The sequence below is a fragment of the Cervus elaphus genome, chromosome 3 (genome assembly GCF_910594005.1).
Source record: "Cervus elaphus chromosome 3, mCerEla1.1, whole genome shotgun sequence".
Taxonomy (NCBI): Eukaryota; Metazoa; Chordata; class Mammalia; order Artiodactyla; family Cervidae; genus Cervus; species Cervus elaphus.
In genome coordinates, this window is record NC_057817.1 from 45,724,813 (window position 1) to 45,744,489 (window position 19,677).

At 40.3% G+C, this 19,677-nt stretch overlaps 1 protein-coding gene across 7 annotated transcripts in view; it reads left to right on the top strand.

Annotated features, from left to right (window-relative positions):
* The window catches only part of GRIP1 (glutamate receptor interacting protein 1), a 735,313-nt gene that overhangs the window by 611,457 nt on the left and 104,179 nt on the right, over positions 1–19,677 (top strand). For 4 of the 7 annotated variants that reach the window (XM_043887901.1, XM_043887918.1, XM_043887924.1 and 1 more), the window contains exons 8-10: positions 4,871–5,018; positions 6,806–6,975; positions 15,608–15,763. In XM_043887901.1, coding sequence (XP_043743836.1) covers positions 4,871–5,018; positions 6,806–6,975; positions 15,608–15,763 — 474 coding nt within the window. Of the gene's footprint in view, positions 1–4,870; positions 5,019–6,805; positions 6,976–14,787; positions 14,944–15,607; positions 15,764–19,677 lie in introns of all 7 variants that reach the window. The other 3 variants (XM_043887884.1, XM_043887874.1, XM_043887892.1) reach the window with 1 other exon arrangement.

The window sequence follows — 19,677 nt, forward strand, 5'->3', positions numbered from 1 at the left end:
GCTAAAGAGAGAGACCAGAGGGCTGAGCTCATATTCCATAAACTGTTATCAACAATCTATGATCATCTTTACATAAGATAAGCACCTTCTTTCCCTCATCATTTTTTTTTTCTGCATAAGTTAAGAACTCAATATGACACAGTTTTGATAGAAAGTTAAAAGCTGTGCCCTAAGAAGTCCTTCATACTATGTGATGAGGGACAATCCCTCAAACTCAGTCTTTAAAGGATGTTATCATTGTCATCAAAATATTTAAGTGTCTGAGATTTTGCATCCCATCTTGATAAACAATAATTATCTAGAATCACTTTCATATCTTGTAGCTCCCTTCTTCTACCCATTAGTAGGATGTGTTGTGCTAAGTCTTTTCAGTCATGTCCAACTCTTAGTGACCCTATGGACAGTAGCCTGCCAGGCTTCTCTGTCCATGGGATTCTCCAGGCAAGAATACTGGAGTGAATTGCCATGCCCTCCTCCAGGGGATCTTCCTGAAGCAGGGATCGAACCTGCGTCACCTGCATCTCCTGCATTGGCAGACAGGTTCATTACCACTAGCTCTACCTGGGAAGTCTCATTAGTAGGATACTGGAATTTAAATTCAGCTATTATGTATTTTCATAAAGTTTATTAAGTTTCTCTAATTTTCTGAGTCCTATTAGGCTATTCCTTACCTAACATTGCTATTTCTCTGAAGAGACATAGATTATCAGGATTAGGGAGCTTTTACTGAAGTCCCATAATTTTACAGAAGAAAATTAGGTCCAGGGGAGATGATGGCTTGGGCCATATGGTAAGTTGGTGGCATATCTAGGGCCACACCTCCAGGCCTCCAGACCTGAACCCAGCTTAGAATCATACTGCTTCTTCCTTTAACCATGAGTTTATGGTTCTCTTTTCAAAGTTCTAAAGCTTTCCATTTTAAGTTTAAAAAAAAATCATTCCTTGCTTTAGGCTCCCCTAAATGGAAATATTTCATTTGTTGTTCCTTCAAAGCCTTAATGGGGCAAATACTACTTAAAGAGAGACTGTTATTCTATTAATAGTTTCCATTCCAGAGGTACACCAGAACAGCTGTGAGTAGTCTCTCTCCGCCTCTAAATTAATGATAGCAGAAAATATGATACCCTTTTTCTATGTTTCTTAATGTTCCCATTCCTATTGTTTCTTCCTACAAGAAAAAAATTTATATTAATTCTTCACTGTAACTGGGACATTAGAACCTTACAAAAATATAATTTTTAACACCTTGACATATAGGCCAGGAAAAAAGAATAGCACTGTAAGAGTTTATATTTAAATAACTTCTTATCTCTGTTGATAACCTCTTTACAAACTCTGATCTTTAATCCTAATGTAATACTTTTAAGAAAGGTGAAAACCTAGTGTGTGTCCTGGGTCACGGTTGATTGTGGCTTTATAAAATTTACGTCTGCAAATAGCTATTAATAGCTGCTTCTTAGAATAAAAATTCAAGAAAGGTATTTTGGGGGGGATCGACTCAAGTGAAAAGGCCTGTCAGAGTAAAGATTCAGCTGGCAACAGCAATTCACTCTTACCCTACTAGCTTAACTGTGATAGTTTATCTCTCAGGAGAGTAAACAGTCTCTGGAGATATGGCCTCAGGAATCTAAGGTCCTCTCCCTGGTGGTACCATGCCCACGTCTGATGGTGGAAGATGGTCACCAGTTCTGGGCCCGCAGTGCAACGTCAAGAAGGGGGAAATGAGACAGAGGAGGGCACCACCCACCATTCTTTTTAAGAATGCATCATATCTCACTTCTGCTCACTTCCTATTGGCTGGAACTTTGTCACATTGGCTGTACCTCACCAGAAAGGAGGCTGGGAAATGTTGTCCTTAGCTGGGCAGCCATCCAATCAGCTAAAACTTAGAAAGCTTGTCACTAAGAAAGAAGGAAAAATGGGACACCAAGAAACAGTTCTCAGTTTCTGTCATTTGTTAGAGGTTAGGTTATAAGTAACAGAAAAGTTTATTACTTTCATCTGGGAAGCCCCATGAATTTATATTTAGACAGAAAAGCATGTGGAAGTATATAAGTGATTGTCTCCTCGCAAACGTATCTGTTAAAATCCATCAAGTCTTTGGGATATCTGTCCTTCTAAAATTAGTCCTCCTAAAGTCCATCCTAAAGGAGATCAGTCCTGGGTGTTCATTGGAAGGACTGATGCTGAAACTGAAACTCCAATACTTTGGCCACCTGATGCGAAGAGTTGACTCATTGGAAAAGACCCTGATGCTGGGAGGGATTAGGGGCAGGAGGAGAAGGGGACGACAGAGGATGAGATGGCTGGATGGCATCACCAACTCGATGGGCATGAGTTTGAGTAAACTCTGGGAGTTGGTGATGGACAGGGAGGCCTGGCGTGCTGCAGTTCATGGGGTCGCAGAGTCGGACACGACTGAGCGACTGAACTGAACTGAACTGAAAGTTCTGTAAAGATAATGTGAGAAAAGACTCCACTAGGCCAGAGCTCATGTGAGGTTCAGTCTGAACAGGAAGAGACGTTGCAAGGGAGCAAACTCCAAGAAGAGAAGGACAACAGACCTGGGGGTGGAGCTACAGGCATCAGATTATGTGCATTTGTTTCAGCAATAGAACTTTGACTATTAGAGCTGAGAAGGAGGAAGAATCGCCTATACTCATGATGGAAGGATAACTCAAACAGGGGCGATAAGGACTGACCTGAATTCTTTACGAGGAGGTCCCACTGAGGCAGGACAGGTGCAAACCACTGTTTCAGATAGGCCTGGGGACTGCTGTCTATAAACTGCAAGGTGAGAGTCAGGCAGGACCCTGGGGAGCGTATGACCAAGAGAGGCACTGGGGGGAAACAAACTGGGAAACAAGGGAGAAGAAGAGAAGCCAGATGTCAATGGCCCGAGGTCAGGCTGTCAACACGGCAGGGTGAGCAGAACCAGAGAGTAGCCACCACCACAGAGTTAGACTCATCGGAAAATTACAGCCAGCACACCTCAGAATCACAAGGTCTTCTGACTGGACTAAGACCCTTGGCTCCTCCCAGCTATTGTTAGTGAGACTCTCCCCTGGAATTGACAGGAAGAAATACAGGCCCTAATGGTCTCTTAACTTTTTCTAGGACTAGATATTTAAGAAACACAGTGCATACAAGAATCCTTAGGCCTGGACTATGAATGTGGTTGGCATGACTGTTCTCATCTTTACCTTATTTAACAGATATCTTGCTTCATCTGGGACTAAAGATGACTCTGTCCCAGGGGTCTTTCAGCTTCCAGAGTCAGCACATACTGTCTGAGCTTCACTATAGGAATACATTTGCTAGTTCATCATATCTGAGTGCTGGCTTATTGATACGAAGATATACTTTCAAGGAAGACAAAGTTATATTAGTACCAAACACCAGAGTAGTAGAAAGTCATAAAAATACTACTGAAAATATACAGTCTTAAAAAATGAAATGATTCAAAGGCTTGGGGTCATAGTATGCAATAATAATAATCTATGTATACAGCACTTTGTAAAATACTTTAACTATACACTGATTCCCATTGTAGTAAATGCTGAGGTAGAGATAACACTTTCTAGGTAAGCCAGCAGACTTGGTTTTCATAACTGGTCTATGTTACCATGACCAAAATATTGTGAAAAGAAGAAGTACAGGTGTTATAAATCCACATCCAAGGCTCTTTCCCATATGATCTCTTCCTCTTCTGAGCTTTAAATAGCGTCACGCATTGTCTCATTTATCCATACATTCATTCAACAACTATTTATGCACAAGTCTCTCTGCCAGGCCCTGAGGATGCTGTGATGGACAGGACACAGGCTCCGTCCTTATAGCAAGCTGCTGTCTGGCAGAGATCAGAGGAATGTCGTCCACACTAGTCATTAAGAAAGAATGAGGTGTGTGCAACAAAGCAGGAAAATAGGAGGAAAGGTTCTCACCAGATCATAAGTCAGGAGAGGCTTCCCAGAGGAATTGAAGTTTATACCCGCAAGGGTGAGTACCAGTTGAAGGAATGAAGAGAGTTCCAAGCTAAAAATAAAGCATGTGTGAAGATGCACCTGAGGGAGAGATGACCCTGTATCAGATCTAGAATAGGGAAAACCCAAAGGATTCACGAATTTAACTTGGTCTATGCCTTCCTTTGTGTGTGTGAGCTCAGTCACTCAGTTGTGTCCGACTCTTTGCAGCCCCATGGACTATAGCCTGCCAAGCTCCTCTGTCCATGGAATTTTCCAGACAAGAATACTGGAGCAGATTGCCATTTCCTACCCCAGGACATCTTCCCACCCAGGGGTCAAATCTGCATCTCTTGTGTCTCCTGCATTGACAGGTGGACTCTTGATCACTGCGCTGCTTGGGAAGCATACTTCTTGCCTACTACTTGCCTACTTACAGACATTGTCTATTCACCCTTCCTTCCCACCCATCCATCCATTCATCTATCCATCCATCCATAGAAGGTTCTAAGATGTTTATTGAGTTAATTAATTTTTAAACCCTATTCTTCAGAGACCCAGTATTTGCCAGGCACTGTATCAAGCGATTTAGCATGCACACACATATCAAGTAATGTAGAAGACATAAAGAAACATAAGACATTATCCCAACTGATGTGAAGCTTAAATTTTAATTGAAGAGGTAAACCCATGCACATATTACTGTAATACAAGCTGGATAGAACAGGCATCCTAAAAGATGCCCTAAGGAGTTACCACTCACTGGAGGTGGAGATGTTAAATGGAAGGAAAACTAAAGTTTTGACAATAACATTAACAGATCAACACCAGACTGAACGTTCTCCACCTTTTTTCTGTGTTTGTTTGCTTATTCATTCTGTTTTGTTTTCTGAAATTTTCTTCCATAGATTCTGTGGCAACAGCATCCGGACCACTACTAGTTGAAGTTGCCAAAACTCCAGGTGCCAGCCTTGGGGTGGCCCTAACTACCTCGATGTGCTGTAACAAACAGGTCATTGTCATAGACAAAATCAAATCTGCAAGTATTGCAGACAGGTGAGTGTCATAGAAAGTGCCTACTTTTCCAAATTGCATGCGTGTTAAACTGTGTAGAGATATATTCATATCTGTATACACACATATGTAATACCTACACACATGCACACACAGGTAAAACAAAACAGCTCTTCTGCCAGTTTATACAAGCTTCATATACAAAACAAGTTAGTATTCTAGAGCTTAAAATTTTACCTTCCTTATCAGCTACCCCATGAAGTAATCTTGCTTCATCCAAATGTTTGGTGTGGCCTTTAGAAATAAGAAAAATTCAAGCAACTATGTACATTCACCTACTGTGTCCTAGAGTAATAGCCCATTTTTGGTTGAGGGTAGCTAAGCAGACCTTTATTATGCTCCCTGCAGAGAAGTCATGTGGTTTCTTGAATTGTGAACAATTAAATCCTGCCACCATACAATCTTATTCCTTTTTTCTTCAGGAAGTAAAACAACATTTTAAACATGATACAGTCTTTAAAGAAAGGCCCTCCACTGTTGTTATGTTAATCTTAGAGTTTCACTATATTCAAGGGTCCCCCAAAACATCGTTCTTTCTCATGACATAAAAATGCCAGTCTTTTATCCCAAAGTCTTCTTCTGGTAGATTTATAAATGGGGAGGTGGAGAAGACTACCTTACCACCTAATAAATTATTTAACTGCTCCTGGTGAGAAAACCCCCACCTCCCATAGCTGAAGCACTCCAGGTGCACCCAAGTGGAGTTTTATCTTTAGATGGGAGGGATGACTTGAAATGCTTTTGTCTTGAGTAGACTGTGGTCATCGTGCAAGCGTTTAGATCTGCCCCAATGCCCGGTCTCCCTGCGTGTCTCCAACCCTCTCCTCCCTTCCTGGCGACCTTCTGACTCTGATGCCCTGCAGCCACCCCTGTAGTGGTCAGGCTATAGCTCCACTGTGCTCTTGGCTGCATTCAGGCCTTTAACAGTGATGGTAATGGATTCAGGGATGCCCTCCCGTTGAGTGGTGCAGGAAGCTCTCATGTTCTCCCTCTGTTGCTCTCCTGTGGCAGAGGGTAAGCAGTTTAAGCAGCTGTCCACTTGACTGGCACCTCGAGATGCTGACGGCTGTGTGTGCTGTTCTCAACCCACCCAGTCTCTTGAGTTCAGCAAGATGTAGCAGCCCACCCCTCCTCCTCCCCATTGTCCCCCTCACAGAGGCTTCCTTTGATTACTCTTTGACACCTGCCTCATTTCCATCATCACTGAGAGCTTTTGTGCTCATAAATGTTTATCTCCAGAATAACAAAATAATCAAGAACTGGTGATCTGGTAGCATGTGTGAGATGATTCCGAGCAAGCACTAGCTGAATCTTTCTCCCAAGTTATTCTCCCAAAAAAATAGTTGTAAATGACCCAGTTCCCATTCTGCAAGTCCCACCTTTACATTCTGAATACTTACCAACTCATATTTATAGATATAAAAACTCAGGGGGAGAAATCACAGAAAAAAAGTCAAAGGAAAACATTTTCCTATTCTTCCCTCCTCGCTTGCTCACTTCCCCTCAACTTTCAGCACTGCCACCCCCAAAATAATATTTTTTATAAAGGACAAGGAAAAACCTTTCCTTAAGTTTTTCTGTAGTTTCTACAAGGTTTTACATTCCTCTTCATACCCAAGATAGTTAATACTTGACAGGTAGTGTTTCCTATGACATTCAATCATTTCCTTTTTCCCTTGAGTAAATGAAAACTGTGAAGTTTTAAGTGTGAGGACGTGAAAGTCATAATCCAAAGAGGAAGGCGTGCCGTCACCTTCTCCTTTTCATAGGTGTGGTGCTCTGCACGTGGGTGATCACATCCTGTCCATCGACGGCACCAGCATGGAGTACTGCACGCTCGCAGAAGCAACCCAGTTCCTGGCCAACACCACCGACCAGGTCAAGCTTGAGATTCTTCCCCATCATCAGACCCGCCTGGCCCTGAAGGGACCTGACCACGGTGAGAGGATCCTTCCAGATAAACCTGTGTTGTCTTCCCCTTGCAATGACTGCTTCTCCAGCAGAGTTAGAAAGCAGAGATAGGCCAAGTTTAATTCTGCCTCTATCATTTCTTTTCAAACAACAGGCGGTCTTTGTTTATACCTCTTCATCTTCCCAATCCCTTTGACCAAGCCACAGGTGTTTTACCTGAAACCCCCAAATTGAGGAAACACTACTTGAAATAGAATTTTCATGTTTGTACTGTGTGTTTGTTTTTTTAAGCCTTTGGTACAAATTGAGTGTGGAAAGAAAGGAAATAATTTGACTTCCTGTGATTTGCATTGAATTTCTACTCTGCTTAGAGGACAGTAAAGGCAAATACTAAAACTCCCACTATTTAAAAATAGTTATGAAGTGGGCATTTATGCCAGATCTTCAAATATTTCAGGGGAAAAAGAGTTTCATGAGAGATTTTGTCTGTTTTTCAGAGTAGTTTTTTTCCTTAGAATGGAGAACAAACTTCCGACCAAATATTTCTCCTAGGAGTGTCAGAATATTTGACTAGAGGATTATGCAGTAACAAGTTTCACCTGAGGGAATCTGAATTTTCACTGTCTTGAAGCTTACAGATCTTTTGCTGAGTGTTTATACATTGTCCCACCTAGGCATCCTTAAATAAAACTCAGTGCAAGAAAAAGGACTTTGAGCCCAAAATCAAATGAAGTACGACTCTCCAGTGGGGTCTTTGTTCTAACCTCTCCCTTGCTCCTCTTCCTTAAATCAAGCACTCTCCTGTTTTATTCCTTGAAACCAACTTCTAAAGCCCCACCAGTACTATCAGGCTCCCTAGAGGTGAGGAACACATTTCTTTATGTTTAGAGAGAAAGAGTTTTCTCCGGAACCAAAATTTTGCTTCTGAGGAGGTTGTTTATTTCCTATGTCTCCAACCTTCTAAAATACACTGCACTTTTCCACAGTTTGAAAAAAAAGAGGCACAAAATAATTTTCATACTGAATGAGTCAGCTGGATGCAACCTTTTTTAATTAAATGGAGCTTAGACAGCTCTGGAGCTAATGAAAATCTCCAGTACAGCATTCCCTTTATCAGATTTTAATTTTACACTTTGGAGTTGGAGAAATGAGGCCGCCAAGGCAGGTTATGAACAGAAATTCTGCCTCGTTTGAATGGAAATGATAAGGGGGTACGATTCATGGGACTGGTCCGTTCCTTTCGGGAGGATGTGCGGGCCTTTCCCGCTCTCTGACGGAGAAGGGAGATTTCTAAAGCTGTTAAGTTTCTTCTAAATTCATCTGAAGGTGCCACTGGATTTGAAGCCCAGCAGGCATCACAGTACACACTGCCTAGTGCTTTTTCAGCATGAGATTTTGCTTGGTAAATTCTAGTATCAGAATCAGAAATGTGAACAGACCCTATAAAAATGTCATTGTCTTTAGCAACATCATTTTCCCTGCCTTTTATTTGCCATGTGAACAAATCATAGTTCAAATAGTTTCCACTCATGAAATATTAAATGTTTTTATCTACCAAGACAGTCTGAGATGATGAATTTATATATAAAGGGGATGGAGACCAAGAACTAACTTTTTTTCTCCTCACTATGGAAAAGCTGATGTCATTTGTGATTTTGCAGGGGGGCGAAGGGCTGGTAATTTTAGTAATTCTAACTCTTGCTTCTGAGCCTGTCATCCACTATTGTTGAAAATTGTTCACCATCTTCTTTGTCTAACATGCAAGTATCTCCCTACATTTTACATTAAAATCAGACTTGTATTTCCAAAAGGAAATAAATAATGGGTCTTAAATGTAATTAAATCCCAATTAAGAAGAGAAAATATACCCCAAACTTGTTATAATGTTTATGATTCTCAAACTTCTGCTTTGAGATGTAATAGAATTGTTATATAGTTTTACCTTTTTCCATAAGAAATTTCTAGGTTTTTTTTTTTTTTTTTTTTTCAAGATTTCTGATGCTTAAACAGCATGTCTCTCATCCCCTGGGTAGATAGAAATAAAACATTTCCCAGATTTTGCTGAGCAAGAAAGCATTCACCATAGTATTTTCAGGGAAATATAGAAATGGACACATCAACCCGGAATAGATTTGCTCTGCGTTTTGCTGGGAAATAGCAGCATTCAAAAAGCCATAAGAATGAGTTTTTAAAGAGGTCAGAAAGTGTGCCCCTGAGGGTCTTTGGGAGACATAGTCTTGCTTGGAGGAAACTTTGGAAAAGAAAATGTGAGCGGAGTCTTGAGGTTCTATAATTCAGTACCAGGAGAACTACCATCTCTGAGCAACCAACAATGTACCTATTGCCTATACCTTTGAAGTCCTGGACTAGATAAGAGGGTACAATTAGAGAAGAGAACGAAAGTACCTCCCACGTCAGATTTCAATAGCAATGTCAGCATGGGAGGATAGAAAAAACATTATATTTTCCGTACTGTTTATTTTCTGTACAAAGGACTTAGGAACAGACAGAGGAAGAGGCAAGTATAGTGTGGTGGCTGAGGGCAGGGACTCAGAGTCAGACTCTCAGAACTTTAATTCTGGCTCCACCATTGGGAGCTTAGCAAGTTACTCAACTTTTCTATACCTCAGTTTCTTCATCTGTAAAATGGGTGTTATCATAATTCATACCTCATAGATGTCTTATGAGTATTATCTGAGATAATCCATGTAAAAGTACTTAGCACAGTGCCTGGTATATAGTGAGGGCTCAGTGAAAGTTAACTGTTATTCATATTATGGGGACCATTAAGTGGGAGAATGTAAATAAATTTTTTTTTTCAAAATGGAGGAGCATCAAAAATGTGACATCTTATTTTTACTGAAATCCTCGCCTAACATATGAGTATAAAGTACATCACCGTAAAGCAGAAGAGATTTAGAGTGCACATTCAAAATAGGCTACCGCTATCTTCTCTGGCCTACATTGTTTGTTGAACGCCTTTTAAATTCTTTACACATGGCAGGCAGTTTTGTGCATTATCTTATATAATTTTTGTCTCTTAATTATTTTATGTATATGAAGATTTAGTCCCCAATAATAGTTCAAGTCAAAGTAAGTATTATGCCCTATATTTCAGTTCAGGTCAGTTCAGTTGCTCAGTCGTGTATGACTCTTTGCAACCCCATGGACTGCAGCATGCCAGGCTTACCTGTCCCTCACCAACACCCGGAGCTCATTCAAACTGATGTCCATCAAGTCAGTGATGCCATCCAATCATATCATCCTCTGTCGTCCCCTTCTCCTGCCTTCAATCTTTCCCAGCATCAGGGTCTTTTCAAATGAGTCAGTTCTTCACATCAGGTAGCCAGAGTATTAGAGTTTCAGCTTCAGCATCAGTCCTGCCAAGGAATATTCAGGACTGATTTCCTTTAGGATTGACTGGTTTGATCTCCTTGCAGTCCAAGGGACTCTCAAGAGTCTTCTCCAACACCACAGTTCAAAAGCATCAATTCTTCAGCACTCAGCTTTCATTACAGTCCAACTCTCACATCTATGCATGACTACTGGAAAAACTGTAATTTTCACTAGATGAACCTTGGTTGGCAGAGTAATGTTTCTGCTTTTTAATATGCTGTGTAGGTTAGTCATAGCTTTTCCTCCAAGGAGCAAGCATCTTTAAACTTCATGGCTGCAGTCACCATCTGCAGTGATTTTGGAACCAAAAAATATAAAGTCTCTCACTGTTTTCATTGTTTCCATATCTATTTGCAATGAAGTGATGGGGCTGGATGCCATGACCTTAGTTTTCTGAATGTTGAGCTTTAAGCCAACTTTTTCACTCTCCTCTTTCACTTTCATCAAGAGGCTCTTTGGTTCTTCCTCACTTTCTGCCATAAGGGTGGTGTGCATATCTGAGGTTATCTATATTTCTCCCGTCAGTCTTGATTCCAGCTTGTGCTTCATCCAGTCTGGCATTTAGCATGATGTACTCTGCATTTAAGTTAAACAAGCAGGGTGACAATATATAGCCTTGATGAACTTCTTTTCCGATTTGGAACCAGTCTGTTGTTCCATGTCCAGTTCTAACTGTTGTTTCCTGACCTGCATACAGATTTATCAAGAGGCAGGTCAGGTGGTCTTGGATTCCCATCTCTTAAAGAATTTTCAGCAGTTTGTTGTGATTCACACAGTCAATGGCTTTGGCATAGTCAATAAAGCAAAAGTAGGTATTTTTCTGGAACTTTCTTGCTTTTTCAATGATCCAACAGATGTTGGCAATTTGAGCTCTGGTTCCTCTGCCTTTTCTAAATCCAGTTTGAACATCTGGAAGTTCACGGTTCACGTACTGTTGAAGTGTGGCTTGGAGAATTTTGAGCATTACTTTGCTAGCATGTGAGATGAATGCAATTGTGATAGTTTGAACATTCTTTGGCATTGCCCTTCTTTGGGATTGGAATGAAAACTGACCTTTTCCAGTCCTGTGCCCACTGCTGAGTTTTCCAAATTTGCTGTCATATTGAGTGCATCACTTTAACAGCATTGTCTTTTGAGATTTGAAATAGCTCAACTGGAATTCCATCACCTGTACTAGCATTGTTCATAGTGATGCTTTCTAAGGCCCACTTGACTTCACATTCCAGAATGTCTGGCTCTAGGTGAGTGATCACACCATCATGATTATCTGGATCGTGAAGATCTTTTTTGTATAGTTCTTCTGTATATTCTTGCCACCTCTTCTTAATATCTTCTGCTTCTGTTAGATCCATACCATTTCTGTCCTTTACTGTGCCCATCTTTGCCTGAAATGTTCCCTTGGTATCTCTAATTTTCTTGAAGAGATCTCTAGTCTTTCCCATTCTGTTGTTATCCTTTATTTCTTTGCACTGATCACTGAGGAAGGCTTTCTTATCTCTCCTTGCTATTCTTTGGAACTCTGCATTCAAATGGGTATATCTTTCCTTTTCTCCTTTGCCTTTAGCTTCTCTTCTTTCCTCAGCTACTTGTAGAGCCTCCTCAGACAACCATTTTGCCTTTTTGCATTTCTTTTTCTTGGGGATGGTCTTGATCATTGCCTCCTGTACAAAGTCACGAACCTCTGTCCATAGTTCTTCAGGCACTCTGTCTTTCAGATCTAATCCCTTGAATTAAATGACCTGCATTTAACCTGCCACAAATGTCACAGTGCCAAACATACAATAGGTGGTCAGAATCTTCCTTACTGAGTTCTTAATTGAGCTTGACAGAACTCAAAACTGCCGAGTAATTTTCACAGCACTCCATAAAGAACTGGGTCAAAAAATGAGTGGAGAATTCTGAAGTTCACACACTGTGTTGTTCAGTCACTAACTCATGTCAAGCTGTTTGCAACCCCATGGACTGTAGCATACAACGCTCCTCTATTCTCCACTATCTCTCAGAGTTTTCTAAAATTCATGTCCATTGAGTCGGTGATGCTATCTAACCATTACTCACTGTACATCATTTGAAACACATGATACTTTACAGAGCTCAATAGAGTGGCTGTGAGTATTGATTAGCCAGATCCAACACTGACTGCATCTTGCTAAAAAGTCTTCTGGTACACCCGAACGTAAAATGAGGATGGCGAAAGAGACTTGCCTCGAAATGCTCTTTATCACAAGGAAAATGCTGCAACAGTGTGTACATGGACCCTCTGGCTGATATTCTTATTCATTCATGCATGTGTTCATTCACTCATTCATTCATTCATCAGTCATTATATGCCAGGCTCTGTTCTAGTTGCCACAGTGCATCTAGTGAGCAAGGCTAGCAAAGTAGATTCCTATTCTCATGGGATTTACATTCCAGTATAGAGAAACAAGCATTAAAAGTATATTAAATAAATAAAGCCCTTTCAACTATGAAGAATATATTAATAAAAAAGCAATGGGATAACATAGGAGAGACAACTGCTCTATCCAGGGAGATCAGGATGACTTAGCACCTGAGCCAGCCATGTAAACAAGAAGGAGAAGAATATTAGAAGTAGAAAGAGTGAGAAGGGGTAAAGCTAGAGAGATGAGTAGGGCTCACGTTTGATTCTCTTTGTAATTGTAACCCACTGAAATACCTTAAATGGGAGTTGCATCATCTAATTTATGTATTTAAAATATTATTCTGTACTATGGATCCTGGAAGGTAGGTATGTAAGAGATGAACCAGGGAGCCAAGTCTGAAGATTTGGCAGTGGTCGAGGTGAAGGAGGTGGTAGCTTGGTAGCTTGAAAGTAGACTAGTGGAGAGGGAGATAAACCCCAAAATTAGAAACTGAAGTGGTTAGAAGCAAAGGACCATATGTTCAGGACTACAAAATGATGGTGGCCATGAAAGTGTGCTGCAGATTTCTCAGTCTCTTAACTTGTGTCCAGTGAATGAAATTTGTAGAGTGAGAGATACACCTATTTCCTTAAAAAAAAGAAAAGTATTCATTGGCAAGTAGATAGAAAGTAGATGGTATCAATGTTATTAAATAAAGAATCATTAGTTTTTATTCTGTGTGCCAGCACCATGCTAAGCACCTTAGGTACATATTCTCAACAGTTGGCCTCTGGGATAGATGCTTTTGTGGTCTCTACTTGACATAATGAGGAAACTGTGGCTTAGAGAGGTTGAGTAACTGGTCAAGGTCAGTTAGAGAAGATGGATTGGAGCCAGAGCAGAAATACAGCCTCAGCCCTTGGCCTCAGCCGATGGTGATCCGTTCATGCTAGTGCTTTTGTTCCATGATCTGTCTCATTCCAGAAAGGCTGAGATGTGGTCAGCGAGGCTGATGTCACTGATGGTATAATTTAAACTCTTACCCAAAGAACTCTCCTTTAAATACTTACAGAGTATCTGACCTCACTCCATGAACAAATACTGCAAAATAATTCATATGTAAGGCACCTGATCTTAGAATCATGACAATAGAGAGAGAAGTTCTTATTTTATTTTTCATTCTTTAAGATAGTTAAGTGAAAATTTTCAGATCAATATAGTAACAAACATAAAAGTGCTCATACTTTGAGACCACTGAGTAGAAAATCAAATCTAAACAATATTGAAATTAGAATGGAAGTATGATATACATTTTTTAAAACATAAAGAGGACACCAGAATTTTGGAATTAGCTTTATTAAAATTTCAGACATCTTAAAGAAATACAAGAATATTTGAAATATTTTTAATAATTTAATGCCTTCTTTCAAATGTAAATACAGCTTTTAAAAATACCCCCAAAATTTTAAAGTATATTGAGACTTGCATCTTCTTGTTAGGGGTATGGATAAGATCCTGATAGAGTAGTTTATTGTAGTTCAAGTGATGAATAGTAGTGTAATTAAAATGTCAGAGCAGTAAATTGTGATGTGTGAACAGTACATCCTTTGAATCAGGAGCCAGTATGATTTATCATTCATTCTTTTCTTTTTCTCAAAACAAGAGCCACTAACTGGCCAAGATTTGCAAATCTCTAATTACTAATCTCGTGCCATAGATCTTGCAGGGTTGACTTTTAAGTTAAAAAAAAAAATGTTTTAATCTCTGCTGTGAAGCACAGGGGGAGATTAGAAATTGATTCAGTAGTCATGTTAAAAGGAGGAAAAAAATGGGCTGGGGAAAGACATGCATTATTGTTGGGAAGATGAAAAGTTACCATCCCTGGTGTTAATCATAGGTTTTGCTGACCACTGAGAAATGGCCAAAGCCAGGTTTTTTCCCTTTTTTTTTGTGCAAGCAGCCTTCATTTTTTTTGTTGTTGTTGTTACTTTTTATTTGTGCAGTTCAGTTACTTTCTCCTCTTTTTTGGTTCTTTGTTTGTCTGTTTTTTCTTATTTCTCATCATCACTTCATGTGGGCAGTGAAAATTCAGAGGAGCGACAGGCAACTTCCCTGGGACTCCTGGGCCAGCAACTACTGCAACCTTCATACCTGCCATCACTATAACACCTACCACCCTGACCATTGCAGAGCGCCGGCCCCGACATGCATGAAAGCGCCTCCTCCAAACAGCCCTCGTAATGTTCCAGGCTTCCTCCTCCTGGTCTTTTACTTAAATTATATTCTTCTCCTGCCTTCTTCATCTGATTCATACCATATTTGGTTTCATGGGTGTGGTGTTCTTTTTTTTTTTTTGGTAGTAGCAACTTCTCATTTCTGTCTCATCTCTTAAGTCTCTCTTTTCCATTAGAAAGCATTTGTTGTTAAGAGAGGATGTAAATGTTCAGAATGCTTTATGTGTGGTCAGGAAATAGCAATGCAGAATATTATATAGAAGATAATGTTCCCAGATCTTATTTGTGTATACGGAACCACTTGTGAAGTTCATGCCGGAAGCTGTCTATGAAAATGAGATTACGTATCTGAAGCATTGAGTTGTTTATGGAGAAACTTGCTTTAATGTTTTCTTTTTTGGCTAAAGCAAAACTCCTAGAGGCTCTCTATGTTGCATTGTACTCACGGGGGTCAATGCTGCTCCTCAGGCATTTCTGGGCTCTTAGAACACAGATTCTAAAGCGCTGTCTCCATGGCTCCTGAGACTTGGTCTCTGATTGGTTGGAGCTACCTGCCCACCATTGCTGTGCATCTTGTGTGTCTTTCTGGGTTGTTGCTGGTTAACAGGCGTGGCGGGCTCACACCCCACCTGAGAATGCTCTGTGCCAAGTCTCCACTCTCTTACAGCGGCTTTGGTGTCTTCATCCTTCTCTCCTACCTCCATGAGTGCATACAGCCTGAGTTCCCTGAACATGGGGACTTTGCCTCGAAGCCTCTACTCCACTAGCCCACGTGGAACCATGATGAGGAGGAGACTGAAAAAGAAAGACTTCAAAAGCTCACGTAAGTGAAATGTCAACCAATGTCTTTGGGCCTGAAAAAAAACTTGTGGGTCCATTGGCATCTTGAATGTAAGGAAACCTATAGGAAGAGTGTTTTACAGAAGAAAATAAGTAACTCGCTACCCTGTGCCAAAGACCATTGAAATGATATCCCTTATCAACATAACAATTGAACCAAATACAATTTCAGACTGGGTTAGTTAGTTTGTCCTACCTTTGCCTACAACGTTTTATTTGAATTTTTTTTTCTTGCTCTTTTGATCTGATAAAATCAAAGATGTAATTTCTTTCTTTAAGACTCCTTCCTTATATCCTGGGTACCTTTGAACATGAAACCATTGTCCTTTGTTTCTTATTGACTAAAGCTGGGTCCACTTATTCACTTTGAAAACTGGATCCCCTTTTGGTAAATATGAGTCCCATGTATTTGTATAGTATTATTATAAATTTCATATTTCATGAATCACCCCTGCAAAAAAAGACAGTAATAAGTTTAAATATGCCTTTCAAACTATAGCTTATTCCCCTTAAATGTGCCTTTTCTATCTGTATTTCACGCCTGAAGATTCTAATACTTTCCCAGGGAACCTGCTTCACTGAAAAGCATTGCCCTAACATATATCTGTTACCCACTCAAGTGTCAGGAACATTGAAAGGATGCTTATCTTTACCACAGGTATCCTAAAGACTAGGAATTTCAACTACGACTCTTAGAACTATATCTTCTAGGACAGCCAAGCATGTTATAGACTAGGCAAGACTAGGAAGATGTGGTTGGCAGCCTGCTTCTGGATAGCTGCTTGTCCGTGTAAAGAAGAAAGGGTGATCAAATGCCTTAGGGAAAGGGGGAAGAAACACATCACTCCTGAATTTTTCTTTTGTGGGAGTGGGAGGGCAGAACAGAATCTCTCACCATAATCATGTAAGTTTTAAAGGAAGAGAACACCTAGTTTTCCAGCCAGATCTAACCCGTGTAGAGAGAGGTAAGTGTTTCTTGTATTTTTTTTTTTCTGGTGACCATGATTGTGATTCCCATAAAGCAACTCAAAGAAGATGGGATCTCTTCTTGTGTTTACCATGGAGGTAAAGTAGGGAACACTCTTAAGCTACTAAAGGCAGCCAAACCCAAGTACTTCAAGACTGGTGTTAAAGAGAAAACATTCTTGTGAAGAGAGGTGGTTGGATCTATTGGCTCTTCAGCTTGCTTGCCAGAGAGTCATCTTCAGAAGTGGGTCTGTGGCCAGGCCTCCCAGCACCACCAGTAGTGTGGGAGACCGGCCATCACCCAAACTGGGAAATGATCTCTTCGTGTTGCAGGAACTTGAAGGTTTCCTTACAAAGCAAACCATGGCTGACCACTGCTGCGGTGTATTCCTGGCTTTGATGTGCATATCCCTTCACATACAAGATTTGTCATCTTTAATATAGGTAAATGGAGGGAAGATGGAGTTTAGTCAAAATGAGAACAAGGAGCTTCTAGATATTTCTTAGCTAACACTAGAGGGTAAGTTATTTACTCTTGAAAGAAACAAGTTGAAGGCAGCATAGTGAACTGGTGATGAGCCCAGATTCTTCTCATCCCGGTGTCATTACTTTGTAGCAGTAGGACCTTGAGCAAGATTTTTAAGCTTTCTATACCTTGGCTTTCTTAGCAACAAAGTGAGGCTAATTATAGCACTTACCCCATTGGGTAATTGTGAAGATTATATGAAAATGTATGTGTGTGTATATATATGTATTCTTGCCACCAAAAGAGACATATAGGACAGGAACTATATTCTCAGTTCAGTTCAGTTCAGTCGCTCAGTCGTGTCCGACTCTTTGTGACCCCATGGACCACAGCACACCAGGCCTCCCTGTCCATCACCAACTCCCGGAGTTTACCCAAACTCATGTCAATTGAGTCGGTGATACCATCCAACCATCTCATCCTCTGTCATCCCCCTCTCCTCCTGCCCTCAATCTTTCTCAGCATCAGGGTCTTTTCAAATGAGTCAGCTCTTCGCATCAGGTGGCCAAAGTATTGGAGTTTCAGCTTCAGCATCAGTCCTTCCAATGAACACTCAGGACTGATCTCCTTTAGGATGGACTGGTTGGATCTCCTTGCAGTCCAAGGGACTCTCAAGAGTCTTCTCCAACACCACAGTTCAAAAGCATCAGTTCTTCGGCACTCAGCTTTCATTATAGTCCAACTCTCACATCCATACATGACCACTGGAAAAACCATAGCCTTGACTAGACGGACCTCTGTTGGCAAAGTAATGTCTCTGCTTTTTAACATGCTCTCTAGGTTGGTCATAACTCTGCTTCCAAGGAGCAAGTGTCGTTGAATTTCATGGCTGCAGTCACCATCTGCAGTGATTTTGGAGCCCAAAATAATAAAGTCAGCTACTGTTTCCACTGTTGCCCCATCTATTTCCCATGAAGTGATGGGGCCGGATGCCATGATCTTAGTTTTCTGAATGTTGAGCTTTAAGCCAACTTTTTCACTCTCCTCTTTCACTTTCATCAAGAGGCTCTTTAGTTCTTCTTCACTTTCTGCCATAAGGGTGGTGTCATCTGCATATCTGAGGTTATTGATATTTCTCTCAACAATCTTGATTCCAGCTTGTGCTTCATCCAGCCCAGCGTTTCTCATGATGTACTTTGCATATAAGTTAAATAAGCAGAGTGACAATATACAGCCTTGACATACTCCTTTCCCGATTTGGAACCAGTCTGTTGTTCCATGTCCAGTTCTAACTGTTGCTTCCTGACCTGCATACAGGTTTCTCAAGAGGCAGGTCAGGTGGTCTGGTATTCCCATCTCTTTCAGAATTTTCCACAGTTTATTGTGACCCACACAGTCAAAGGCTTTGGCACAGTCAATAAAGCAGAAATAGATGTTTTTCTGGAACTCTCTTGCTTTTTGATGATCCAGCGGATGTTGGGAATTTGAGCTCTGGTTCCTCTGCCTTTTCCAAAACCATCTTGAACATCTGGAAGTTCTAGACTATATATTCTTATATATATGATATGTTCCTATGTATGTATGAATAATGATATATTCTCATATAATATTCACAATTACCCAATGAAATAAGTATTATAACTATATATATGCAATATATATAATATGATATATATATATATGCTACAATAATACATAGTAAATAGTAAGCACTATTTAATTGTTAGCTATTTTGAATAGTTTACGTGTTTGCTATTATGATGCCTATATTTGAAATACTAACCCTGCTCCAAGACTTAGGCATAATATATGTTGAATCTTCCCATGTGATGAATCAGGATTTGTAGTGGATATTTGTAGATGAAATTTTTACATAAAATGGCTTCATGTGCGGCACCGCTCACTGAGAGAAAGCAGGCTAACAACCCTCAGCAGGGAGGAGCAATTAAAACGAATGCGTTCGTGTTTGCACTTCTGCTTTAATGGCTAAACATTTGTCTGTGTTAGGTAAGACTGCTAGCTTGATTAAGGACATTAGTGATGACAAATAAATGATAATCTGTTTGGCTATTGCAGGTTGATGTTTGTACATCTTGAATTTTGTTGTAGGAAACAAGGCCAAGGCCACACTGTCACCAATACCCATAACCTAGTGATAAATTCTCTCTTAAAACAGCACATTATTCTCCAACATAATAGAGAAGCATAAGCAGAAACCTGGTTCTAGAAATCTGCTTTTAGCATTTGCTGTAGACATTAGCCACTAGAGCACCACTGACCATATATCTACCAGAATTTATGTGTATCTCAGGAAATCATACATTTTGTATTTTAATCACACAAGATGATTCAGAAAGCTATAAACTTTTATTCCCACTTCAGAAAAACCTAAGCAACTAATGCTAATTCTCCAAAATTAGAAGAAAACTGAGGGTTTAGTCTTTTGGTTTTCTTTCTCTTTCTCT